At 62.1% G+C, this 25920-nt stretch overlaps 1 protein-coding gene across 4 annotated transcripts in view; it reads left to right on the forward strand.

Moving 5' to 3' along the window:
- The window catches only part of Dpp9 (dipeptidyl peptidase 9), a 28249-nt gene extending 3204 nt beyond the window's left edge, over positions 1–25045 (forward strand). For 2 of the 4 annotated variants that reach the window (XM_063229173.1, XM_063229171.1), the window contains 20 exons: positions 2809–3065; positions 6702–6781; positions 7546–7658; positions 8896–9088; positions 9170–9338; positions 9447–9560; positions 10823–10951; positions 12150–12211; positions 13125–13225; positions 14182–14359; positions 14459–14621; positions 16901–16980; positions 18321–18473; positions 18728–18863; positions 19669–19814; positions 19901–20047; positions 20737–20889; positions 21462–21604; positions 23125–23236; positions 24001–25045. In XM_063229173.1, coding sequence (XP_063085243.1) covers positions 2809–3065; positions 6702–6781; positions 7546–7658; positions 8896–9088; positions 9170–9338; positions 9447–9560; positions 10823–10951; positions 12150–12211; positions 13125–13225; positions 14182–14359; positions 14459–14621; positions 16901–16980; positions 18321–18473; positions 18728–18863; positions 19669–19814; positions 19901–20047; positions 20737–20889; positions 21462–21604; positions 23125–23236; positions 24001–24093 — 2722 coding nt within the window. In that variant the 3' untranslated portion in view covers positions 24094–25045. Of the gene's footprint in view, positions 1–2808; positions 3066–6701; positions 6782–7545; positions 7659–8895; positions 9089–9169; positions 9339–9446; positions 9561–10822; positions 10952–12149; positions 12212–13124; positions 13226–14181; positions 14360–14458; positions 14622–16900; positions 16981–18320; positions 18474–18727; positions 18864–19668; positions 19815–19900; positions 20048–20736; positions 20890–21009; positions 21151–21461; positions 21605–23124; positions 23237–24000 lie in introns of those variants that run through there. The other 2 variants (XM_063229172.1, XM_063229174.1) reach the window with 2 other exon arrangements.
- Positions 25046–25920: the final 875 nt, after the last annotated feature.

Raw genomic sequence — 25920 nt, forward strand, 5'->3', positions numbered from 1 at the left:
AGCTGGAGGCGAGCAGCTCCCCTCTCCTGTCCCTGTGTGCTCGAGCCCGGAGCAGGGCACAGGCTGCAGACCCACTCTGTGAAGCTTGGTGGTGAGCGCAGAGGCCCTAGCTGGCCTTGGCATAGCTTGAGGGGACAGAGTGGGGTGTCACTCCCCATTCGCAGCATGACGAGGCCCCATCGCCACCCCGAACCACCCCGACCCCGCCCTGCAGAGCTAGCGCTGAGAATCCACCTTTCCCTGCGTCCTAGGACCTTTTGGGTTTCTAGCAGATGTCCGGGGCAGGGGTGAGCGTCCCCACCCTTGATGTGCTGGCACGGACAGAGTCCCCAAGCCCAAGGCTGGCCTTGACAGGGACTCCTTGTCTGAAGCCATCTGCAGGCAACGTCACGGGCTGGGAGGGCGCTGCCCATTGGCCAGAAGAAAGTGTGGGTGGCTCGGGCTAGGTGGCTTGGAATCCCCGCTCCTTTCCTGTGTACACTCGTGACTCAGGAGTGCTGCACGGCCAGTGCTGGCGAAGGGCTCGCCTGTCCCCTGTCCCCTGTCCTCTCTGCAGCCCCTGCTTTGCCTCTGGGTGGCAGAGAGGCGAGTGTTGGCCTCCTGTGCCAGGCCTCAGGCCAGCAGGAAGGGCCCGGCCACTGCTGGAAGACCCCTGGCTGCTTCCCGGATGTGGCGTTTCACCGCGCAGCTCCTGGGTCCGGTTTGTGCCTGTCGGGCCCTCCGCGGTGACGAGAGGCAAGATAAGGCGCGCCAGTCCTCAGCAGTGAACATGAGCCGTGGGGTGCCACAGTGTTCCTGCAGGCCGCCCTGGGGCCCCGTGGGGGCCTCTCCAGGTTTTCCCTTTGCTCCCGTGAGCAAGGCTTGAATTGGGCTGGCACAGTTTGGGGGGGACTCATGGTAGCTCAGTTTTCTGGGTGTGTTGCCAGAAGTGCTTGGGAGAAATGGGTTCCATGTTTGATTTTTTTTTTTTAAATTGTGTTTTGGTTTGGTGCATTTGTTTTGGGGCAGGGTCTCACTGTGCAGTTCAGGCTGACCTCAAGCTCACAGCGATCCTCCTGACTCAGCCTCCTGCTTGCGAGGTGTGCGTCACCTCGCCCTGCTCTATGTGTGGGCTCTGAGTGCTCTCTGGGGCCTGGATCAGCCCCTGCCTACCTCTGCCCAGCCCCCCACCCCACTGCCCCGGAGATGACTCGTGGCATGGCAGCCAGCCAGGGCAGGTCACCCGGGTTCTCTGGGCTTGTCTCATCTGGCCTGAGGGTTCTGTGGTCACTGATGGTCTCTGGCCCGTGTCATCAGAACATCTTAGGAGGGACAAGGAACTAACTCTGTCCTTTCTAGCTGGAGGGCAGCCGCAGCCCTCCCAGTGTCTCTGAACCCCGCCTCCCCAGGCCCCGGCGCTTTGCTGGGGTTGGCTCTGAAGGGACCTCTGGGGTCAGCCTGCAGCTGGACATTGAGAAGCCACTTGCCCAGGAGGCCTGCGTGCCCGGCTGGCAGTATCCTGCAGCGCTCACCCCGTGGGCCTCACCCCCAGGGCACACGAGTGGGCAGCCCTGTGGGACCCCCACACTCCTCCCGCTGTGACTTCTCAGCCAGGCCGTCTCCACCAAATGCCTTTGCAGCACTCACTGGGAGTGAGGGTCCTGTCCCCGGGCTCAGTTTCTCCTCTGTAGAGCAAGGTGCAGCGGGCCCAGGAGCCCGTGTCCCTCCCCGGCAGCCCAGGGCTCTTTCGCCCACATTGCTCGCCTTGTGAGGTCTCTTACTGGTAAGGGGCAAAGTGTTGGGGAGCCGATGGCGCCAGAGTTGGGGGTCCTCCCGTCTCCCTCAGCCCTCGGTGGGGACCGGAAGCCTCCCAGGGACCCACAGAGGGCCTCCTGGCTGGTCGTGGCTCCCTCTTAATCGGGCTGCCCAGCCCTTCTAGAACTTGCTGGCTGTGGCCTGGTATTTAGATTTCCTTAAAACAAATATTTGCTCAGCCTGTCCAGTCCAGCGGTGGCAGTGAGGGGGTGGGGCAGAGGGAGGTGCGGTGGTAAGGTCTTAGGGAGGGGGTGTGGCCACCCCACCTGGATGGCACCCACTTACCTAGAGACTCGTGGTGTGCTCCAAAGTCTCCACTGGGCAGGGAACCTAGTGCACGGGGACAGCGGTGGCTTTTCACCCTCAGGCCTTTGTTCTGGGGCTATGGACACAGCCACACATGAGACAGATATGGGGGAGACAGGTGTTCAACAAAGAACCATGCTGGAAATGTTTAAGGGCAGGCAGACAGGTGCCATCGGGTTCCTGAGGATGCGCCAGATAAGTAAGCTGAGATCTGCATAGAGCAGATCAAGCAGAGCTAGGAAGACAGTGTTCCGACCGTAGGCAACAGGATGTGCAAAGGTCCTGGGGTGGGTGGAAGGCCAGTTTCCCTGGGCACAGTGATGAAAGGGATTGGAATTCAAGATGACAGCCTCAAGGCTTGATCGGTTCTGTGTTGTTTGCTTTTGTCTTGTTTCTCACTGGTGGAGCTGGGCATGGAACCCAGGGCCTCGGGCCAGCTAGGCAAGTACTTACCCCTGGGCCGCACACACCTCCAGCGCTGAGTCCCAGGGAAGCCAAGAAGTGTTTCAGGGAAGAGATTTGCAGTGGAGGAGGGGGATGCAGGCAGGAGACCACGTCAGTCACTCAGCCTGCAGTGACAGTGGCCTGGCTCTCCGAGGCCATGGGGGTGCTGGGAGAAGCAGACCCCTTGGGGCTCGGGGTTCAGGGTGGCGTGAACTCCCGCATGTGCTCACCCCGCCTCACCCTCTCCCGCCTGCTCCCCCACAGCTTCTCACTGCACCCCGAGGGCGCCGAGAGGATGTCCATCGGGACCCCGCCGCCGGCTGAGCGGCCCCCCGTGGGCGACATGGACGACGCGGCCTGCCGCTTCCAGGTGCCCAAGCACTCGTGGGACGGGCTGCGGAGCATCATCCACGGCAGCCGCAAGTACTCGGGCCTCATCGTCAACAAGGCCCCACACGACTTCCAGTTCGTGCAGAAGACGGACGAGGCCGGGCCGCATTCCCACCGCCTGTACTACCTGGGTAAGCCCGGCCTGGGGGCTGGCTGGGCTCTGAGCCTGGAGAGCGTGTCGGGACCTGCCACGGGTCTGAGCCTTCCAGCGGGTGACACGGACCCCAGGGGGACCCGCCCTGCAGCAGGGTGTCAGGAAGGCTCCGGGTGGTGTCACCACAGTGGCCGACCGCTAGGGGAGGCACCACACATGTCCCCTAACCCACCGCACACCCCGAGTGAGCAGGCTCCATGCTGGTCTCCTCTTCCTGGTACCCGCGCCTGTGTGTGGCACTTTTGACATCTTCCGTAGCTGGTAATGGGCCTGTGTCCCTGCTGGGCCTCCAGCACCTCAGGAGGAGAACCAGATCTGCAGCCAGGTCACGGTCTGTCCCCCAGCAGGTGGGCAGGAAGCTACTGCAGCAGTGGGTGCTGCCCGGCCTCCCCCAGGGGCTCACGGAGCTGGCCAGGAGGGGCCCTGTGGGGATCCGCCCGGCCTCTGCCTCTGAGGGCAGTGCTGCATGGCCCTGAGCAGAGGTCAGGCTCCTGGCTCCCGGTGCTGGGTGCACAGGGGCCCGGTCCTTCCCTAGGGTGAGCAGCCCGGGCCTTGCCGGTGCTGAGCCGCGTCCCTGGCTTCCCACCTGCGCCATGCCAGGCTGCCCAAGGCGTGACAGCCACACACATCCCCAGACATCACATGTTGGACAGAACCCCTGTGCTGGGGACAAGGGAGCAGTAGAATCCTCCTCCATGACAGTTCTCTTTCAAGGGCCAGCGTGTGGCCTGAGCCCCAGAGCCAGGGGACCAGTCCCTCAATGCCTGAATGAATGAGCGGGTGGGTGAATTAGTGCCACCTTCTGCCCGAGGCAGTGGTACAGCACAGGGTGGACACCAGGTGGCCGTCCTCTTCCTATGGTCCCTGCGGTCCTTCTGCAGAGACAGGCCTGTGGGGAAAGTGGAAGGCCGTGTGTGTCGAGTGCAGAAGCAGACGGACTGGTTGCAGAAAGGGCCGGCCCTGGGCGTGGAAGTGTGCACCAACACTGGCTTGGAGGAGGTCAGGACCGGAAAAGCCTCGGGTTCCACTCACCCAAGAGAGCAGGGGGTTAGCACAGGAAGTGTCCCAGCTCAGGACGCCAGCTCCCAGGGCCTGTCCAGGTTTTGAAAGTTCTGTGGCCCCCGACTGCTGTGTGTCCTCAGCACAGCCGTGGGCCGCTTCCTTGCGTTTCTGATGGCGTCCGGCTCCAGGTCCGTTCTCTGCCCGCCCTGACCAGTGACCACCCAGTTAGTGGCTTTTGCGGCTGAAGTCCGTTCATTTGCAGTTCTTGAGCCAAGACTCTGACATCAGTCTCGCTGAGCTAAGACCAGAGCAGCCGCAGGGCCCAGACTCCCCTGAGGAGCAAGGGCAGGACTGTCCCCTGCCACTTCCAGCTGAGGTGACTGCTGGTGTTCTTGGTGGCGGTGGCCACACCTGCGCACTCCTCTGTCTGCCAGAAAGGCCCCTCCTTCTCCCTGCTAAGGACGCCCCGTGACACTGGGCTCCCGCCTGAAATTTATGCACATCTGCAAACACTGTCCCAGCCTGTGTGGTGACGGTCACTGTCGGGCCCCTGCAGGTGGGCGTCTCTCTGTGTGTTCGGCCTGCGCAGAACCCATGGTAGACACCGGATGGGGACAGCTCTCAGAACACGGGGCGCGAAGCGGAGGACCCAGAGCCTTCTGGGACCCAGGCTCGGGGCACTCTCCTCCATCCGGCAGCACCTCTGGGCCTCCTAGGTTCCCGCAGCTTGGAGAAACGGAAGCCCCTTCTCCAGGTTTCCTGGAAAAGGAATCTAATTGGCTCAGCGTAAATCCGATAGTCCAATCAGCTTTGGCCTGCGCGTGTCCAGGGAGGGTAGGCGGGGCCTTCCAAGCTGGCCCCAGATTTCCAGAAGGAATTGGATTGGTTTGGCATAGGGTGTGTGGGGCAGGGGCTGACAGGTCCTGTGCTGGACCTCCGAAGCCCATAGGGGTGGGCTCCGGACAAGCGTGTGCTAGTGACAGACTACGAAATGTCCCCAGAGCAGCCCAGAGCTGCTGTCTGTCTGGGTGATGGTCACCCTCCGGTGACCCCTCACTTCGTTAGACCCAGTGCAGGCAGCCCCGTCGTGAATTCCTGGGGCTCTTGGGCAGGTCTCCCCACGGCCCTCCGTGGTGTGTGCACAGCCTGGTGCTCGCTGGCGCCGGGGCTAACCTCGCGCCACGTCCACCACCACCAGACCCCCGTGTCTTTGGCCTCCAGCACTCGGGCACATGTCGTCACTGCGTTCTCTAGAGGGTTATGGGATCCGATGGGTGGAGCCCAGGGCCCGTCTGGGGTGGCTCGGGGTCCAGGACTCAGTGCTCTCACCCGAGGGCACACTCAGCTCCGCCCTCGCCACCCGGGAGCAGAAGCAGCAGGCAGGCACTGTGTCTGGACCGGGAGCCAGGCCCGGCTCGGGCCAGGTGGCCTGGCCACGGAGGCCACAGTGAGGAGTGTGCTGGGGGCAGGCCGGCGGGGTATGTGCGGAGGAAGAGCTGGGAAGGCAGAAGCAGGGGCGGGAAGGCGGTCACCTCCGCCTTCCGTCCTCTGCTGCACGTCAGGCATCGCGGCCTGGCGCCCGCAGCGTCCCGGCCAGGAATGCACGGGCTCGCCCTCTGCGCCATCACCGACTAATCAGTGCAGAGGGCGGTGGCCCGTGTCCTTGGCAGGGCCTCGCCTCGCACTTCCTGTTTGGAACCCCTGGCTCTGCACATCCCCGAAGCCTCTGGTCCCCGGTGAGGTTTAAAAGAGGAACAGGGCTGGGGGTGGCTTTGTGGCAGAGCACCCGCCGGGAATACATGAGGCCGCAGATTCAGTCCCTGGTACCTTAAAAGACAAGTCTGAGGGGAGCCTTCTCCGAGGCTGAGGCAGGAGGATCACAAGCTGAAGCCCATCCTGAGCACCTTAGTGAGACCCTGACTCAAAATAAAACGGAGTGGGGATGTAGCTCAGCGGCACAAGTACCTGTGTGGCAAGCCCGAAGTCCTGAGTTCGATTTCTGGCACACAAAAGAAAATAGAAAATAAAGGCTAAGCTCAGAGCCAAGGCCCTGGGGGGGGGGGGCTGTGCAGTTTAGTGCCTGTTATCCCAGCATTCAGGAGGCTGAGGCAGGACTGCCTCAAGTTTGAGGCCAGCCTGGGCTACATGGTGACTTCAGGACCAGCCTGAGTATGTAGGGAGACTATTGAAAAAAAAAAAAACCCAAAATAAATAAAAACAAAGGAGAAGTTTGAGCCCTCGTAATTGGTACCCCAAGTGCTACCCACACAGCTGTAACCGTGAAGGAGTCCTGTGGTACCCCAAGCGTGTTCCACACAATGGGGAAACCGAGGCATGCTGGAAATTGTCGTTCAGCAGCTGCTCTTCACCTTAGCGATAAAAACAGCCCTGTCGCCCATCAGATCCAGGACCCTGCTGGCACTCAGTGGCCACAGCCTCCACACCCGCAGACCTACCTCAGCCACCCACAGATGCCATCATCCGGGGATCAGAGACTCGGGGCAAAGCTGAATGCCAGCTTTGCTCTTAACAGTCATGGGCAGGCAGCTCGTACCTGGTATCAGCTAAGGTTTATTATTTAACTATTTATTTATTTGGTTTTTGGAGACAGGATCTTGCTACGTAGCTCAGCCTGGCCTTGAACTCGGGGGAAGTCTCCCTGCCGCAGCCTCCCAAGTGCTGGGGTTACAGGTGTGCACTCCTGCCCCCGGCTGCGGTGTCATTTTACATAGGGGACTTGAGCACCTGTGGACCCTGGGATCTGGGGTCCTGGAATCAGCCCCACAGGTACCTAGGGGTGACTGTTGTATCCACTATGAAGCGCAGGCCAGGGTCCCCGACAGAAGGCCCCGGGCAGCCCTCAGAGATAAAGTGTGTAAAACCCACGGCTTCCTGTCGGGCCCTGCTGGTCACCCGGGGGCACCTGTGATACGCTGAGAGCTTTTATGCTTCCAGCCTCCTTTAATCTGCACGGGACCCCACCCAGCAGCACTGCTCCCCTGTCCTGGGGAAGCTAGGGTGGGTCGAGGTCCTCCCTGGGGTGACTCAGCAGGCTGGACATCTGAGGTCGGCTCTGCTCCTGTCAAGAAGCGGATGGAATCCCTGCCACCAACCCCCAAGAGGGCTCCACCCTGGGGGCCTGCAGCCTTAGATGCCTGCTCCCCTGTGCCCCACCCTCCGGTGGGGAGGGCGCCAGGGCCCCCACTCGTTCCCCCAAGAGCTGTTTCCCTGTAATAAGGTCACAGTGCTCAGCAGAAATGTCCCAGATGGTAGACCTGGTCTCCACCATAATGGGACCAGGGTCTCGGGCCCCTGGGGGTGGTGTTGCCGCATCCTGGTGACCTAGCTGGGGATCCGGCTGGCCCGGGCCACTGAGCAGGAGGATGACCCAAGGCTGCCACTGAGGCCCCTGCCTGGCCGGCTAGGGTCCAGTCTGGCACGTCCACCTTCCCCAGGGATGCCTTACGGAAGCCGGGAGAACTCGCTGCTCTACTCCGAGATCCCCAAGAAGGTCCGCAAGGAGGCCCTGCTGCTGCTGTCCTGGAAGCAGATGCTGGACCACTTCCAGGTGAGCAGGCCCGGGACCGGCAGGGACCCCGAGAAGAGCTCCTTTTTTTTTTTTTTTTTTCGTCTTTTTGAGACAGGGTCTCACTGTGCAGTTCAGCCTGGCCTTGAGCTTACTTTGCTGCTCAGGATGGTCTCAAACTTGCAGCAATCCTCCTGCCTCAGCCTCCCAAGTGCTGGGATGCAGGTGTGAGCCACCACACCCGGCTCCGAGAAGAGCTGTTGTCCCTGCAGTGTCTCTGTTTCCCATTTTAGCCGGGGAGCTGGAATTGCCGTGGAGAGGGGCTGATGATTAATGTCACCCGTGCCGTAGCCCTGCTGAGGGGACAGTGCTTTTCCCACAGATGCGTTGCATCAGTCATTGTAATAACATGAGTGTGGACCAGGCCGAGTCTCCCTGCGCAGCCCAGCGCACTCCCTCTGTCCCCCTGGGCCAGCCTGTGTTTGCATAGCGCTCCACACAGGCTGAGCCAGCGCCCTGGGTCTCCTCTCTGTTTATTCCTGGGGTGCTGGAGCCAGAACCCAGAGCCTCACACGTGCGGGAATGAGTGCTCGCTGGGGAGCTACGGCTCAGCCCTGGTTTCCTTCTTTAAGATGCATGTGGAGGTCCCTGCCTGTCATCCCAGCCCTCTAGGAGGCTGAGGCAGGAGCATCCAAAGTTTGGGTCCAACCTCAGCAACTCAGTGACTCCATGAGACTTTAAAGGAGGGCTGGAGAGGGGGCGGGGTGTGTGGCATGAGCGCCTGCCTGGCAAGCGCGAGTTCATGAGTTCGATCCCGGTACATACAAAAAAGGCGGTGGGGGCTGGAGATGGAGCTTAGCTTGAAGAGCGTGAGTTCAATACCAGGCACCACAGAAAAGCCACAAACCAACAGCGTATGCATGATGTTCCTCCCCGCACCCCCTGGTCTGCAGAATTAAGAGGCCGCCTGGACCCCGAGATCGGGTGGTCGGGGACTCTGCCTGCACCCAGCCTCACGGAAGGGAGGAATGCGTGGAGCTGGGTGTAGATGGGCTGCGGTGGGCAGCAAGGGGCCGGGTGGGGACAGGTGGCCATGGGCAGGATCATCAGAGCCATGCAATAGGAGAAGCTTCCGGGTGGCCCCGGAAAGCCCGGCCACTTGCCACCCCGGGTGCCAGGCGGCGCTGCGTGCACGGGCCTCCCCGGCACGGTCCTGCGCGCTCGGCAGCTCCCCTGTGGTCCGCGCAGCCGGGCCCCAGCGGACTCTGAGTGCCTGCAGACCCGCCCTGTGCCCCCAGGCCACGCCGCACCACGGGGTCTACTCCCGGGAGGAGGAGCTGCTGCGCGAGCGCAAGCGCCTGGGCGTCTTCGGCATCACGTCCTACGACTTCCACAGCGCCAGCGGCCTCTTCCTGTTCCAGGCCAACAACAGCCTCTTCCACTGCCGGGACGGCGGCAAGAACGGCTTCATGGTGCGGCCGGGCGCGGGGCGGGGACCCTGCGGCTGCGTGGCGGGCGCCGCCGGCCCCTGAGCCCGGTCTCCGCGTCCGCAGGTGACCCCCATGAAGCCACTGGAGATCAAGACCCAGTGCTCGGGGCCCCGGATGGACCCCAAGATCTGCCCCGCCGACCCCGCCTTCTTCTCCTTCATCAACAACAGTGACGTGTGGGTGGCCAACATCGAGACGGGCGAGGAGCGGCGACTCACCTTCTGCCACAAGGGTGAGGCTGGCCAGCCTCGGGGACCCGCCAGGGCGCCCACCACGGCGGCCACAGGTCCCCTCCGCTCCCGCTCCCAGGGTGCGCCCCTCACGCACGCTCTCCCCCCAGGGCTGCCCAACGTCCTGGACGACCCCAAGTCCGCAGGCGTGGCCACCTTCGTCATCCAGGAGGAGTTCGACCGCTTCACGGGCTGCTGGTGGTGCCCCACGGCCTCCTGGGAAGGTGGGTCCCCCACCGCCCCAGCTCCCTGTTCCGTGGGCTTCGGTGCCACACAGCGCCGTGTGAGGCCTTGGTCGTGTGTCACTGTCACGCTGGGATGGGCACAGCCCTGAGAGAGCATCCGGCCCAAGCCCACAGCATTGCCCTGGGCGGCAGTGACAGCCCTTGTCGCCAGGACCCCAGTGTGGCCTGCTGGCCAGGCCTGCTCGAAGCTGTTGCCTCCCAGGGAGTGGGCTGCGTCTCCTCTCGGGTGATGGGGCCTGCTTTCCTCCTCCCTCCCTCCCTCCCTCTCTCCGTCCCTCCGTCCCTCCCTCCACCTTTGCCCTGTCCGTGCTTGTGTGCGGGCCAGACCCAGGCCCTCGGTGGCACCGCTGAACTGCACAGCAGCCTGGCCTGCTTTGTGACCATGTTTACTGTATGCCCTCTTGCCTGTGTCCTGTCTGTCCACTGGGGCTACAATCACAAAACACCGCAGTCGGTGACTCAAGCAACGGGAATGTATGGTCCCCCACTCTGGAGCCGGAAGTCCGAGGGCCTGGTGCAGGCGGGGCGCCCCCCCCAGGCCTCTCCTTGGCGTCTTCACACTGTGTGTGTGTGTGTGTGTGTGTGTGTGTGTGTGTGCGCGCGCGCACTGACCTCTGCTTTTCCCTCGTAGCACTGGGGATGGAACCCAGGGCTTCCTGTGTGGCGGGCACGTGCTCTAGCACTGGGCCACATGCCCAGCCCTTCTTAAAACTTCCTTCTAAGATAAAGGCTCACCCAGTTATTGAGGCTGGGCTTCAACCTGAGACCCTCCTGCCTCGGGCTCTGAGTAGCTGGGATCACGGGCCTGTGCCACCCTCCATGGCTGGCTGATAGCTTTTTATAAGGACCTGAGTCACAGCAGGCTGAGGCCCAGCGTATGACCTCATTTTACCTTTTTAAAAATTTACTTTATTTTATTTTTTTGGTCCTGGGGATCAAACTGATGATTGTTTGTGCCTCGCACTTGCCAGGCAGGCGCCACGCCGCTGAGCCACACCCGGGCCTGGCCCCATTTTACCTGAATCACCTCTTCAGTCTCTGCCTCCAAGTGCAGGCACACTGTGAGCTTGGGCGTCACCGCTCGAGTTTCAGGGCACACCGCTTGGCCCACATACCCTGTGGGCACCTTCTGGCCCATGGGCCGGGGCAGGTCTGTGCTCCTGCCTGGTGCGGGTCAGAGAGGTGACAGGCTCCGCAGCAGCCCTGCAGCCGGCGTGCTCAGCGACCCGTGCCCCCTGCAGGCCCCGAAGGCCTCAAGACGCTGCGGATCCTGTACGAGGAGGTAGACGAGTCCGAAGTGGAGGTCATCCACGTCCCTTCCCCCGCACTAGAAGAACGGAAGACAGACTCCTACCGCTACCCCAGGACAGGTGAGCCCGGGGCGGCTGCACGCTGCACAGCCCCGGGGACTCGAGGACAGGCACACGCCCGCCAGCCTCACTCCCCGGAGCATCAGAGGCCAGCACCTCCCGCTGGCCTGGCCAGGTGTGCAGCAGGACACTTGCAGGTCCGCCAGCCCCCGGCAGGACCAGGGCGCCTCTGGCCCAGCACCCCAGCTGCCTGCCCGTGCCTGCCACCCAGCTATGTGGAGGCTGAGGCAAGAGGGCCGCCACGAAAACCTCTACTGATGTTTGCATGGCAAATAATTGACTTTTCTCTCTCTCTTTTTTGAGACAGGGTTTCATTCTGTAGCCCAGGCTGGCCTTAAACTCACAGCAATCCACGTGCCTCAGCCTCCCGTACACTGGGACTACAGGGGTGCACCACCCAGCCCAGCTCTAGAAGTGGCTTTTTTATTTTGGCACCTGGAATTGAGCTCAGGACCTTGCGTTTGCCAGGCAGGGCTGCGCCACTGACCTATATCCCTGGCCCTGTAAATACTTTTGAATTGCGTGGCACATTCATATGACACAAACTATCATGTTTCTTTTAACCTGCTTTTTCATTCTCTTTACCCCTTTAAAAAGGATCCTAGCTTTCCCCAAATAGAACAGGGCAGAGCTGGCCCTCAGGCCATGGTTTGGCAATCCTGACAGCCAGGTGGGACCCCTGTGTTCGCTTTCCTGTCCTCCTTCGGGTTCCATTAGCTGCCTGTCCTGGCTTCTCCCTTGCTTTCTGGCCCTTCTGCAGTTGTGGCGGCAGCAGTGGTAGTGTTTGTTGTTAAAGTTGGCTGTCCAGGGATTGACCCCAGGGCCTTTGCACTGAGCTCCATCCCCAGCCCTTTATGTTTTACTTTGACACAGGCTTTTGCTGAGTCACTGAGCCACCCCACTGGGCTCGAGCTTCCTGTCTCAGCCTCCCAGAGTGCTGGGGTGACAGGTGCAGGGCACCCCGCCTAGCTTCCGCCCTGTGCTCCTAAGCAGTAAATTCAACTGTCACATCCCAGTCAGAAACAGAATCCTAAGTCAGAAAGTCCCTGCCTGTGGGACTTTGTGCCCATGCCAGGGAGGGGACACATGTGCAGGTGGACCTTTGGATACTCAGCCTCTCCCTGCCCTGGCTGGGTCACCTGTGGCCACCCAGAGGCCCTCAACAGGCAGCAGTGACACCATCATTTCCACTTCACAGGCAGCAAGAACCCCAAAATCGCCTTGAAGCTGGCAGAGTTCCAGACTGACAGTGAGGGCAAGGTAGGGTGCCTCCAGGGCCCAGGGGCGCCAGCTGGCGGGGTGGCGTGGACTAGGGCAGGGTCCCCGAGTTGCCTCTTGCCTGAGGGTACCGCAGCTACCAGCAGCCTCGGCCCCGGGCACGGTCCCTGGTCCCGGCCTCTGGACAGGTCCTCGTGGGTCACTTACCTGGCCAGTGGGGCAGGTGGGCTCTGGGTACACTGAGTGTTGGCGCCCCCCACCCAGGAAGTCAGTGTGGGCCTGGTGTCTTGGGGTGGTGGCCAGGCAGCAAAAGACATCATGGTTCAGAAGCCAAGCGGTCACTGCCAGACACGTCCTGCCCCTCCTGCCCCGCCATCTGCCCACGTCCCTGGGGCCTGGGAGCTGCCCCCAAGGCACAGAGGATGCTGGCGCGTGGGTGGCATCTGCTGCTTTGCCCTTTTCATAGTGCTGAGGCGGGAACCCAGGGCCGTGCCCATGGGAAGCGGACACTCGACCACTGGGCCCGGTGGCATTTTCTTCCTGGGACAGCCTCGCTTGTTGTCCAGTCTGGGCTTGAATCGACATCCTCCTGCCTCAGCCTCCTGAATAGCTGGGCTGACAGGCGCGTGCACTGCACCCTTTAACTGCCTCATGTGCAACCCACAGTCTGCCAGGGCCCCTGTCGCTAAGGGTCACAGCTAGGGCCTCTCCCGGGGGCTGTCGCACCGTCCCGGGGCCGGCAGTCTAAGCTCAGGGTCCTGGTCAGGTGAGGCTGCCCAAGGTGGGCAGGTGCATCCGCCCCCTCCGCCTGCAGACCCCATCCTGTGCACTGCCCCCTAGGGTCCCGGGGGTCCACATCGCTGCCTGCGCAGTTTGAGGCACGGGGTGGGGGTGGGGTGGTGGTGAGCGCTGTGCTGGCGTGGCCAGGGCGTGTGATGGCCCATGTGTCCCGCAGATCGTGTCCGCCTGTGAGAAGGAGCTGGTGCAGCCTTTCCACAGGCTCTTCCCCAGGGTGGAGTACATCGCCAGGGCCGGCTGGACACGCGACGGCTCATAGTGAGTGACCCCAGACGCGACCTGGGACCCGCCATGGGCTGGGGTTAGGGTGGGCAGCCGTGCCACGCCCCCTGCTGTGTGTCTTCAGCCCCTGATGGCGGCTCTGTCCCCTGCCTGCCTGTGTCCACAGGCTATGGCCACCCATCCCTCGCCTTTCCTCATAAAGACCAGGAACTCGGGATAGCTTTCACATGTTTGGGGGTTTTCTGAAACAGACTGGCCTTGAACTCAGGGCAATCCTCCTGCCTCAGCCTCCAGAGTGGGATCTGAATAACCGGCCAGTGGGGGGGGGCTTGAAGGAGGAGGGAGCTTTATTACACTGAAGCGTAGGAAGCTCACAGCTTCCTGCCTCACAGCCCATGGAGGCTGGCAGCGCCGGCCCTGCGCGCTCAGCCTGGGTGGCCTTTGGTACTTTCAGGCCATGGGGGCACAGCTGGGTCACTGTGTCAGCTGCTGTGAGGCCCGCATTGCCCAAAACGTGTCCTCTGCAGCCCTGGCTTCCTGGGAAATGCACTTTCCCTGCGTGGAGCTCCTCAGCCAGAGTCCAGCAGGCATAGGCCCGCACCCCGGGCCCACTGTGGGGTTTGGGGCTCTCTGAATGCCTCTTGTGCTCTGTGGAGGAGCACTTCTCTATTAGGGTGCTGACCTGGCTCTCAAGATTAACAGAAGCTGAGATGTTTGCACTCGGCCAAGTGGGCCAGCATATACCTGTCATCTTGGCGTCCTGGGAGGCTGAGGCAGGAGGATCGCAAGTTCAAGCTCATTCTGGGCAGCGTAGCTCAAAACAAAATAGAAAGGGGCTCAGCGCCAAGGCCATGGGTCTCACCCCAGTACCCACGGCCCAAGGCGTCCTTGAGAAGGAAGGTGCAGGTCTGCAGGGCACTGCCCGGCCCTGGTCACCCAGGACGTGGTCTCCAGAGGCCTCGCTGAGGTGCCGGTCTCCCCCGTGTCCCCAGCGCCTGGGCCATGTTCCTGGACCGGCCCCAGCAGCGGCTCCAGCTCGTGCTCCTGCCCCCAGCCCTGTTCATCCCGGCCCCCGAGAGCGAGGAGCAGCGGCTGGCGCTCGCCAGGGCTGTCCCCAAGAGCGCCCAGCCGTACGTGGTGTACGAGGAGGTCACCAACGTCTGGATCAACGTAAGCGTGGACAGGCAGCTCTTGTCCTGGGGCCCCCTGAGGCAGGACGGGTGACACACAGGCCGGCGTCCCCCTCCTGACCTCCGCCTCCTCCGCCAGGTCCACGACATCTTCTACCCCTTCCCCCAGCCCGAGGGGTCCGAGGAGTTCTCCTTCCTCCGGGCCAACGAGTGCAAGACCGGCTTCTGCCACCTGTACAGAGTCACTGCCCTCCTGAGGCCCAGCGGCTATGACTGGACAGAGCCGCTGAGCCCCGGGGAAGGTGAGCACCCACCAAGGGCCCGCGGGCTCCAGAGGCGAGCAGCAGTCGCCAGTGGCCCCCCACACAACCAGGCTGTGCGCCCCAGACCTGTCCCTGCTCCCCCACCCGATGCTGGACTGGCCCAGGGCTGCATGGTGAGCACAGGTGCCCCACGGCAGCGTTGACTAACGGGATGGAAAGCAGTGTCATGCAGGGCTGCGAAGTGACTCTCAGCCCTGACCTGCTCTAGACGCCAAGGAGGGGGCATAAAGAGGCCCCTCTCCCTGCTCTTCTGGAGGTTTCCAGGGGAGGAGACAGGCAGTGCTCTGGTTACCAGTACTGTCCTGGAGCAAGGAATGCGGAGGGAGTGGTCAGAGCTCATGGCTTCTTTTTTTTTTTTTTTTTTTTTTTGTCTTTTTCCTTTTTATCCGTACCAGAGATTGAACTCACAACTGCCTGCTTGCAAGGCAGGCACTTATGCCGCTGAGCTAAATCCCCAGCCCCTAGCTCATGGCTTCTTTAAGAACAAGGCTCAAGAAGATCTGGATAGAGAGTGTAGGTATGACCTGGAGAGGTGACAGGAGGCCCATGGCACTGCTGTGCAAAGGCCCTGGGGTACAATGGAGCCAGTGAGGTGCAGGAGCAGCCTGGCCTATGCGGCTGGAGCAAAGGGAGCAGGGTGAGCGGTGAGGATAAGTGGGTGGCAGGAAGACTCGGGCTTTGGCCCTGAGGGCAGCAGGCTGGTCTGTCTGTCCTGGTTCAAAATGCCTCGTTTCTATGGGGTTCTCAGGCGAAGGGGCGAGGAGAGGTGACCATCTCACGGCAGTGGCTGGGGCTGTCCCCATGCTGTAACAGTGGGGCCTGTGCTGTTGGTGCCAGGTCTGAGGGGGAGAAGGCATGGGCACCTGGGAGGTTCTGGGGTGCAGGCTGAAGCAGGGAGAGAACCCAGGGCTGGGCCTGGATGTGTAGAGTTGGGGTGCTCCATGGTGGAGGCCTCTGGGGCAGAGCAGGTCCCCGCAGGGTTCGGGCACCCTCACACCCAGAGGCCATCCCACCTCAGCACAGGATATAGTTAGGACGGGGCCTCCCTGGCACCATGGACGTCAGGAGCTACCCATGTCCCCAGACCTCACCCCCGGCTCCCAGGGGCCAGATTCCCACAGTTTAGAGGTAACACCCATCAGTGACCTGAGACGGCCAACACCCCAGGGGACATGGTGATGTCCAGGGATGTGGAAGAGGGGCATCGGGGGCAGGCTAATAAGGGGCCAAGTGAGACAAGTGCCAGGACACAGCTGTCCACACAGGCTGTGGTCACCTCAGCCCCCGGTTGGTAGTGCCAGCCACCTCCAGGCACAGCTTTCCTGGACTCGGTGGCACAGTGGCCTTTGGTTTGCCTGGACAGCTCATCCACCAATGGAAGCACCAGGAGCTGTCCTTAGATGCCCACTGGCAGCCACCCTCAGACCGGCTGGTCCAAGAGCCATGCCCAGTTCTGCAGTGGTGCCCGGGCAGCTGAGCAGGCGAGACTGGAGAACCTCACAGCAAGATTGGGCAGCCTGGCCACAAGTGAGGACAGAGGACAGGAGAGGGGGGTGTCAGGGTGGCCTTCCCGGTCAGGTGAGGGACAGGGCGCAGAAGAGTCGTGGGCTGCTGTGGGGCCCCAGGCTGGGTCCTTGGGGTACCTGGGCAGGTACTCGGCTCAGGCCCTCACAGGGGCATCAGGAGAAGCGAGGCTGGCCCAGCCCCAGAGGGGGCCAGGTGTGACTCCCAGCAGCCATGGGGCAGACACGGTATAGGCACCATACCTCTGCCAGTCTTGCTGTGACTGGCCACACCTCCGCACCCCAGGTCACTGCCGATTGTCCCAGGCTGAGGCAGGAGGTGACCTCTCCTGAGACACTGACAGCAGCTCCCTTGGGGCCCCAGAGGACACAAAAGGAACCAAGTTGTCACAACTGGGCCATGTCACTGTCCTCCCAGTGCCAGCTCTAAGTGACACCTACGCCCCAGTCCATCAGCCGGGTCCTGACAACTCAGCCTGGCCTCAGTTCTCCCCGCAGAACCCCACACTGTACCCGCAAGGTCGCAGCTGGGCAGAGGAAAGGGGGCAACTCCCTGTCACGTCTGTGTGGCCTGCACAGCTCAGGAGATGCCCATGCAGGGCCTGAGCCTGGTTTTCCCTTTGGAGACGCTGGGCCTGGCGTCCAGAAGCGGAAACCCGGCCCGGCCACCCTTTGGGTGGAACATGGTGGCCTCCATGCCTTTGCTTCCCGTCACCTCTTCCTTTCTCCTCGCAGATGAATTTAAATGCCCCATCAAGGAGGAGGTGGCGCTGACCAGCGGCGAATGGGAGGTGCTGGCCCGCCACGGCTCCAAGGTACCCGCTTCCCTGCACATGCACCTCCCCCTGCAGCCCCTCCCCGTCCCGACGGGGTGACCCCAGGAAGTCTTGGGTTTAGAGTCCCCATCATCAGACCCTGTCTCCTCTGGGGTGGCTGAAACCTATCCACCCCCCATTGCCGCCTGGGGTGCAGGTAGCCTCCCTTTGTCCCCTAGAACCTGCTCTCGCGGGAGCAGGTTGTCGGGTACCTGGAGAGCCAGGCAGTGAGGATGGCAGGCAGCGCCCCCACCAGCCTTGCAGGGCACCCCACAAAAGGCGCAGCTGCGGAGGGGAGTCTGTCAAGCCGCCTGGCAGGGTCTCTATGTGATTCAGCCTGGCCCTGAACTCTATGCAGCCCAAGCTGGCCTGGAACCCAAGGGGGTTCTCCTGCCTCAGTGTCCCCAGGGCTGAGCTCACAGACGTGACACTGTGCCCAGCTAAAAGTCCAGCGGTGTTCCTCAGGCCAGACTTCCGGATCCCTCCCTCACAGGGAGCACACAGGGCCGCCCCGCAAGCTCCTGCAGATTTTGTGCACCTCTGCCCTCGCATTTAAGAGGCTGTCAGCTTCCTGGGGGGAGCTCCCTCAGGGGCAGCTCCCAGCAGCCTCATTTATGGGGCTGCGTCCCTGTGCTTCTATCCGTCTGGTCCCCCCCACCCCCCTGTATTCGGTTTGAACCCAGGGCCTTCGAGCTGACCTCCACCTCCAGCCTCTACTCCCTGAGGCGTGGCCCAGGTGGGACTTGGACTTGGGCTCCTCCTGCCTCAGCCTCCCCTAGTGCTGCAGTTATCAGTGCGTACCCGAGTGTGCCCTGTGAGGTCCCTGCATGCTTGGGGAGGGGTCCTGCCTGCAGTGTGCTAGGTGCACCCCAGATGGAAGGCTACCCCAGCAGCCCACCCTGGTGCCTGCCACCTCACGCCGGCTCCAGCCACTCCTGCAGGCCTGGCACAGGTCAGGGCACAGAGCTGTACCCTTCTGTCCATGGTCAGGGCAGGAAGGAGTCCTCAACCTTGAGGGGCTCTGAGGTCCTTTTGGGGGGATTGGTCAAAGCAGATGCCCCTTCGGAGACACTCTAACTGCCCCCCAATTGCCGCGCTCAGTCTCTGAGGGACGGGCTGAGTAGGCCAGGGACTGGAGAGTCACAGGGTCTGTCTGCACCGCCCTGAGGGACCGTCCAGCCCGCCAGAGGATGCTAGGTCCAGCAGGGGCCACTCTCAGAGGCGACTGAGCCACACAGGGACATGCAGATTCCCTGACCACAGGCGTGGGGCCAGCAGCGGAGCGACCAGAAGTCCCTGCTGGGCCATGGTGCTGGTCACAGGAGCCCCGTCTCCCACAGATCTGGGTCAATGAGGAAACCAAGCTGGTGTACTTCCAAGGGACGAGGGACACGCCGCTGGAGCACCACCTCTACGTGGTCAGCTATGAGACGGCTGGGGAGATCGTGCGACTCACCACGCCCGGCTTCTCCCACAGCTGCTCCATGAGCCAGGTGGGCACCGCCCCTGTGACCCCGTCGAGTCCCCAAGGGCGAGCCACGCTGTCCTGGCCACAGCCAGGCTGCAGTTGGGGGGGGGGGGCAGAGCCGCCTGCTGGGCCTCGAGACGACCCAGCACCCCAGGCCTGTCAGGTCTGGTCCACCTGGTCCATACGGAGGCAGGGGGGTGTTGTGTGGCAGGAGGGACACCCGGGGTGCAGCCTGCACCCGCGTCCCTTGGTGCAAGCGCCCTGCCCTGCCGCCCGCAGAACTTCGACATGTTTGTCAGCCACTACAGCAGCGTGAGCACGCCGCCCTGTGTGCACGTGTACAAGCTCAGCGGCCCTGACGACGACCCCCTGCACAAGCAGCCCCGCTTCTGGGCCAGCATGATGGAGGCGGCCAGTGAGTGGCGGGCGCCCCAGGACCCTGGCTACCAGCAGCCAGAGGGAGGCGGTGGGCGTCTGCTCGGAGGGGCCGCCTGGCTTCTGCCCCGCCCTTCCTCCTCCTCACCGCAGCCCCGCTGGGCTGCAGTTGGTCATGGTGGTGGGGCACTCAGGAGACTGGGGCGGGAGGATCGCAGGGTGCGTGAGGCCAGAGGCCAGCCCAGTGTAGTTTGGGGTAAACCTCAGCCCCAGTGTCACAATTGGACAACCAGCATCGCTTTATAAAAAATCAGACCAGCAGCAGACATGGTGGTATCCCTGTTATCCCAGCAGCCTGGGAGGCTGAGGCAGGAGAATTCAAGCCAGCCGTGGCAACTCAGCGATATAATAAGACCTTGTCTAAAAATAAAAACTAGAAGGGCAGTTTCCAGAGCCCGCTGCTAGGTTCGGTACTCAGCGCCACAGGAGAGAAGGGAGGAGAAAGGGCGAAGCCGGGCCGCAGCCTCTACAGAGCTCTCTGCCCTGCTGTGTGCTAGTCTGGGCACACCCAGGCAGCGAGGGCAGGGCCCTGGCCACACGTTCTTGGGGCACTGAATGGGGGGTCAGCTGGGCGGGGACAGGCTTCTCAGCCCCAGGAACTGTCCAAATGGTCCCACTGGCTCACCCTGGCCGCGCCCCCCAGGGCTCCCCTTCAGTCACCTGCAGACTCCCGCAAACCCTCTGGAAGGCCAGAGCAGAGGGCAGCTTTCCATGCCCGCTTCGAAGCTTGGGTGACGCCAGCCCGCACCTCTGCCCGGAAGTCACAGACACCCCCACCCCCGCAGGCTGCCCCCCAGACTATGTGCCCCCCGAGATCTTCCACTTCCACACGCGCTCAGACGTGCAGCTCTACGGCATGATCTACAAGCCCCACACCCTGCAGCCGGGCAAGAAGCACCCCACCGTGCTCTTCGTGTATGGGGGCCCCCAGGTGGGTGCACCTGGCCCCTCCCCAGCCCCCTGGCCTGGCGGCGTCCCCGGTGGGCACTCACGCCCCTCGCCCCACCCCACCCCCAGGTGCAGCTGGTGAACAACTCCTTCAAGGGCACCAAGTACTTGCGGCTCAACACGCTGGCGTCCCTGGGCTACGCCGTGGTGGTGATTGACGGCCGGGGGTCCTGTCAGCGGGGGCTCCGATTCGAAGGGGCCCTGAAAAACCAAATGGTAACTTCCTGCCTGAGGCTCGTGTGGGAAGGGGAGCCCTGGGTGTCAGGGGGCGGCCTCCAGCTCACGTGCAGACCGTCCTGGCTGGGGTGACATAGGGAGGCACCTGCTTTGCTGCTCAGCTCTGAGCTGGGCCCAGAGGAACACGGCCCCGGGGGACGGTGGAGCAGGCTGGGCCCACAGGGGCAAAGGGGACTCTGGCCGTAGCTATGGCTGTAAGGGTGGTGGTGACAGTGACAGCCCTGTGTCCCCCCATTCGTACCACTCTCCCAGAACGTCCCCGCTGTGTGGCCCAGTTCTGGAGGAAAGGCTGCAGGCTCTCGGTGCCCGCAGGACAGGCGTGGGCGGGGATGTCTGGGTCGGTGCCTCGCTGCCCCCTGGGCGCCCCCTGGAGGCTGGGACCCACGTGGAGGAAAGGATGAGAGGGACAGACAGCGACAGACAGGCCTCCTTTTAGGCGGCTCCTAGCCTGTCATGGGGGAGCCCCAGAACACAGTCCCAGGATTGGCTCCTGGAGGGAAACTGTCCCCCAGTGCTTGGCAGAGGTGACAGCGGGTCCTGACGACAGTGACTGCAGTGACTGACGGGGGGGGGGGGGGGACGGGACACAGGAGCAGCAGCCTGCGTGGGGCTGCGCGTGGCTGCGGGGCTGCCCTGGACGGGCCACTGAGCCTGGCGGCCTCCCCCAGGGCCAGGTGGAGATTGAGGACCAGGTGGAAGGCCTGCAGTTTGTGGCCCAGAAGTACGGCTTCATCGACCTGAGCCGGGTGGCCATCCACGGCTGGTCCTACGGCGGCTTCCTGTCGCTCATGGGTCTCATCCACAAGCCGCAGGTGTTCAAGGTAGGCCCCGCCCCCCGCGCCACGGCCCCGCCCCTTCCGCCGGCCCCGCCCACGCCACCGAAGCCCCGTCCCGGAGGCACCCGCCAGGGCCCTCGCCGCCACGTGGCTGTTTCTCCGCAGCAGCCCCACGGGGCCGAGCCCCCCTCCTCATTGCCCGCCACCGCAGACCCCAGGATGGCGTCCGGCCGCACAAAAGCCCCAGCCCGCCGGCAGCTCTCTGTGGGAGGCTGAGCCCGGGACCCTGGCCTCGGAAGGGCAGAGGTGGGGCATGGTGTGGAGTTCGGGGAGGGGGCCCAGGCCGGTGGCGCAGTCGGGGCACTGGGGCGGCGGCCACGAGGAGGAGGAAGCGGGGCCGGGCCCTCCGTCCTCCCGCGGTGCCCTCCTCCCCGGAGCAGCACACCGCCCCAGGGACAGCCCTGGGGACACCCGGCCAGGGTCTCTTCCCTGCCACACGCATGCATGACCAGTACCACGCCTCCGGGGAGGCCCGGACAGTGGGCAGCTCTGCTCCTGACCGACGCCCCTCTCTCTCTCCGTTTCTTCCCCCACCCCTCGCCTGTTGTGCCCCCCAGGTGGCGATCGCGGGCGCGCCAGTCACCGTGTGGATGGCCTACGACACGGGGTACACGGAGCGCTACATGGACGTGCCTGAAAACAACCAGCAGGGCTACGAGGCGGGCTCCGTGGCCTTGCACGTGGAGAAGCTGCCCAACGAGTAAGGCCCTGCCCACCCTGAGCCTCGCCACGATGGAAGATAGTTCCGGCTTCCCCCATAGCCTTTCCCTAAAGTGCTTGCCACAAGCCTTTATTTTGTTGTCATTTGTCCCACTGGGGACGGAATCCAGGGCCTTAGAGCTGCATTCCCCGCCTTTTTTATTTGAAACAAGGCCTCTAAATTGCTAGATTTCCCTGACTGCTTGGATTGCCATCCTCCTGTCTCAGTCTCCAAGGCTGCAGGGAGGGCAGGCGTGCGCCATTCTCCTCGGCTTTGTGCCCTAAGTGTAGCGTGGGCTCCTTGACCCAGGACACTGCTGTCTGATGGCCACTATGCTCTACACCATGGTCATCTACCAGGGAGACAGCGAGAGGGTACAGGCACCCTGATGTCCCCTTCAGGCCTTGGCTTCTGTGCCTTCTCTGGTGTGTCCCTAGCTGGCTGGTGTCCCAAGGTCTCACGCAGCCACCTGCAGGTCTGCTGGTGCTCCTGCCCAGGACCAAACACAAAGGTCACGTGCAGCCCGGCCTCGGCCACCAGCAGGGGGCGCACGAGTGCACAACCCCATTCACTCATGAATCCGTGGATCAGCAGTTCATTGACCGAGAGGTGCCGGGGCGCAGGCAGCACAGGGGCGCCAGACACCGCTGAATCCCTTCGCCTCAATACAGTTACCTTAGCTTAAGTAAATTGGGAAAGACATTCTTTTATAAAAGGAAAAAAAACCATGCCTGGAGGCATGTGATTATCATCTTACTACTCTGGGAGACTGAGGTAGGGGGACTGCACATTACAATCCAGCCTGGGCCCTTTGACGGGGCCCTGTCTCAAAATTTTAAAATTTAAGTTTCTTAAAAAATTAGGGCCGGGGTCGGTGATTTAGCACAGCGGCTCAAGTGCTGACCCTTAAATGCAAGGTCATGAGTTCGATCCCCAATACAAAAATAAATAAAAATTAGGGCCGGCCTGGGATTTAGCTCAGCAGAACAAGCGATTGCCTGGCAAGCACCAAGTCATAAATTCGATCTTGTACAAAAAAAAAAAAAAAAAAAAAAAAAAAAAATTAAAAATTAAGGCTGGGAATATAGCTCAATAGCACAGCCCCAGCTTGGCTGTCCTGATTTCGATTCCCAGTACCAAAAATAAAATAGAAACCAGGGGTGCCAGTAATTTCAGCACTCTAGAGGCCGAGGCAGGAGGATCCCCTCGAGTTCCAGGCCAGCCTGGGCTACATGGGGAGTTCAAGGTCATCCTGAACTACATGGCCAGAGGCGAGACCCTGACTCAAAAAAGAAAAGGATTTCCGTCTTTAGGGATTCTGGCCATTCCTACACTCAGCAGCCACAGTGGGATGCACAAGCCAGGGTGGGTTTAGAATGTCACCCAAGGGTTCCCGAGGTGTGCGCACCTCTCCCTCCCTGCATGGAGCCCTGCCTGCCTGCCTGCCTGCTGGGTCACCAGGGCAGGAGACATACTGAGCCCCGCGGCGCCTAACCTACCCGCCCCGCCCCATCCTACAGGCCCAACCGGTTGCTGATTCTCCACGGCTTCCTGGATGAAAATGTGCACTTTTTCCACACGAACTTCCTCGTCTCGCAGCTGATTCGGGCGGGAAAACCTTACCAGCTCCAGGTGCGTGGCCTCTGGTGCCTCGGGCCCGCCAGGGAAAGACCAGGCTCCCTAGGGTGCAGGAGGAGACGCGGGAGAGCCCGGCACCGGGCTTAGAGCGGGAAGGAGGGACGGGGCGGGGCCGGGCCGGGTGATTGACAGGTTGGCTAGGCGGGGCCTCGGGCGAGGTGGGTGGGCTGTAGTGGGAGGCGGAGCTTAGCCTGAGTGCGGGGCTTTAGTGATGAAGTTAGTGGCCCAGGAAGGCTTCAGCTGGGGATGGGGCTGAGCTGCTGAGCTCAGAGTTTTATCAGAAGGGGGTGGGGCCTCCGAGGGGCGCGGCGTCTGTCTAGGTAGAGATCTGTTGTCTGGAACAGATAAAGAACCGGGTCACAGGGCATCAGGGACAGCCTTTTCGGAGCCAGGCCTCCGCAGGTCCTGACACGCTGGCCAGGGAGGGAGGAGGAGAGCAGAGTCCCTGTTGGATGAGGAGCTGGTGGGGGGACAGGCTCGCTGGCAGGTAGTGAGTCCTTTCCGAGGTCTAGGCTGGGGACAGTGGCCTCAGACTTGTGACCCATCCAGGGATGGATGGAAGACCCATGGTGGAGGGGCAGGCCCTTGGCATCTGTGAGGCAGATGAGACCGGGGGTGGCCACAGGCCAGGGCACCAGGTGCCTGAACCCTAAAGACCCCCTGAGCCTTCTGCTCCTCCAAGATCCAGGAGCCTGTGGCCTTGCTTTCCTGGGGCACCCCACTTCCGGAAGCCAGCCCGGTTCCCCTCTCCCTTGCAGATCTACCCCAACGAGAGGCACAGCATCCGCTGCCCCGAGTCGGGCGAGCACTACGAGGTCACGCTGCTGCACTTCCTCCAGGAATACCTCTGAGCGCCACGACGGCTGCAGCCACGCCTCACATCACAGCACAATGCCCGGGCCAGGCCAGGGACCCAGTGACCCATGGCCGCCCCCGGGTCACGCGCCAGGGGACAGACTGCGGCCCAGGAGGAGCCCGACACCCCAGCATCGCGGCCTTTACCGACCCAACAACTTCCAGCCCCTTTCCTGTTTTCAGTTTTCTTTTGTTTGTTTTTGCTCCACCGCTCCTGGTTTGTTTGCTTGTTGCTTCTTGGTTGCCAGGACAGTGCCAGGGGCCGATCCCCAGTGGCATTGCCCCAGGCCGCCCCTCCCCCCCCAAGAGGGGGAGGCCACAGCCCCACAGGGCATTGGAATGGCCACGGCCCAGGCGCCAGGAGAGACTGGGGGAGCCAGGCTGGAAGCTGGGGGGCCCTGTTCCTGGGCCGCCTCTACCCTGATGGCCTCGGTCCCCAGCACAGCAGCATGCGAATGCCTGTCTCCCCGCGGCCACCTGCTTGTGTCCCTGTCCTCTCTGGGGGGCGTTTTACATAACTATTTAACAGTCAGAGAGCAAGGGAGACCCAGAATCGGGGTGCGTGGCCAGGCAGCGGGGTGTCCCAAGCGCAGGGGACAGAGCAGCCAGGGCCTGCTGGGCGACGGCTGTGGACATAGGAAGCCCTGCCTCTGGCCGCCCTCTGCAGCCACCCAGCCTCTCCCGTCTGCCTGGGGGACACCGGGGTCCTGGGTTGGGAGCGGGACCTGTGCCCACCGTGGGGACCTGGTCTCGCTTCCTTCCTCTCCCCGCCGAGGGTTCCGGCAAAAAGTAAAAAGAAAACAAAAGACAAAAAAAAAAAAAAAAAAGGAAGAAAAGAAACCACCTCTACATATTATGGAAAGAAAATATTTTTGTCGATTCTTATTCTTTTATAATTATGCGTGTAAGAAATAGACTCATTAAACAACCCCAGATGGGAAGCTGTCACCTGCCTGAGGCTCCTGAGTCCTGGCGCTGCCCAGGGGGATGAGGGCCTGGGGCCACCCTAACAGCACAGACCACCATGCTCAGTCCCCTTTCCAGAGACTTCTGGAACCCCACTCAGAATCTCAGTACAGTCGGCACCTGTCACCCCAGCTGCTCGAAGGCTGAGGCAGGAGGATCACAAATTCAAGCCTAGGTCTCAAAGCGCTTTGGATGCAGCTCAGTGCGAAAGCCTTGGCGGTTTTGTTCCCAGCCCCACTACCAAAGACACTTCAGAACAAAAAGCATGTCTGCAGCTGGGTGTGGTGGCTCAGGCCTGTGATCCCGGCACTGGTAGGCTGAGGCAGGAGGATCCACACAAGTTCAAGGCCTGCACTGCACAGTGAGTTCCAGACCAGCCAGAACTGCAGAGTGAGACCTTGCTCCAAAAAATAAAGTACAGTTGGAGGGAAGCTGTGAGCCCAAGTGCGGCCACCTAAGTCGCACATCTGGAACCCTCAGTGCCCGTGTCTGCCCACAGGCAGGTATTCTTCCCTGCCTTAAGGTTGGCACTGACTGCCTCTGAGCTGTTAAGCCATGCCCTTAGGTACCGCATGAATCTGCTCACACTGTGTAACCATCCTGGGACTTACTTCCCCAAGCCTCTATCGAGGGACACCACCCTTACAGCACAGAAGTGGCCTTAGACAAAAGGCACATGAGTGGCTGTGGCCGTGTGCCAATAAAGCTTTATTTACAGAACTAGGCAGCCAGCCGGATGTGACCTACAGACCAGACTGCACCAACCCCTGGTATAAATGCTCTGGGAAAAAACAGCTCCTTAGGAGCCTTGGGTGCCACCTGAGTTCATATAGTGATTTCCTAGAATTGTCAAAGGT

The sequence above is a fragment of the Cavia porcellus genome, unplaced genomic scaffold (assembly GCF_034190915.1).
Source record: "Cavia porcellus strain 051 isolate PalLab524CR breed Dunkin Hartley unplaced genomic scaffold, mCavPor4.1 scaffold_17, whole genome shotgun sequence".
NCBI lineage: Eukaryota > Metazoa > Chordata > Mammalia > Rodentia > Caviidae > Cavia > Cavia porcellus.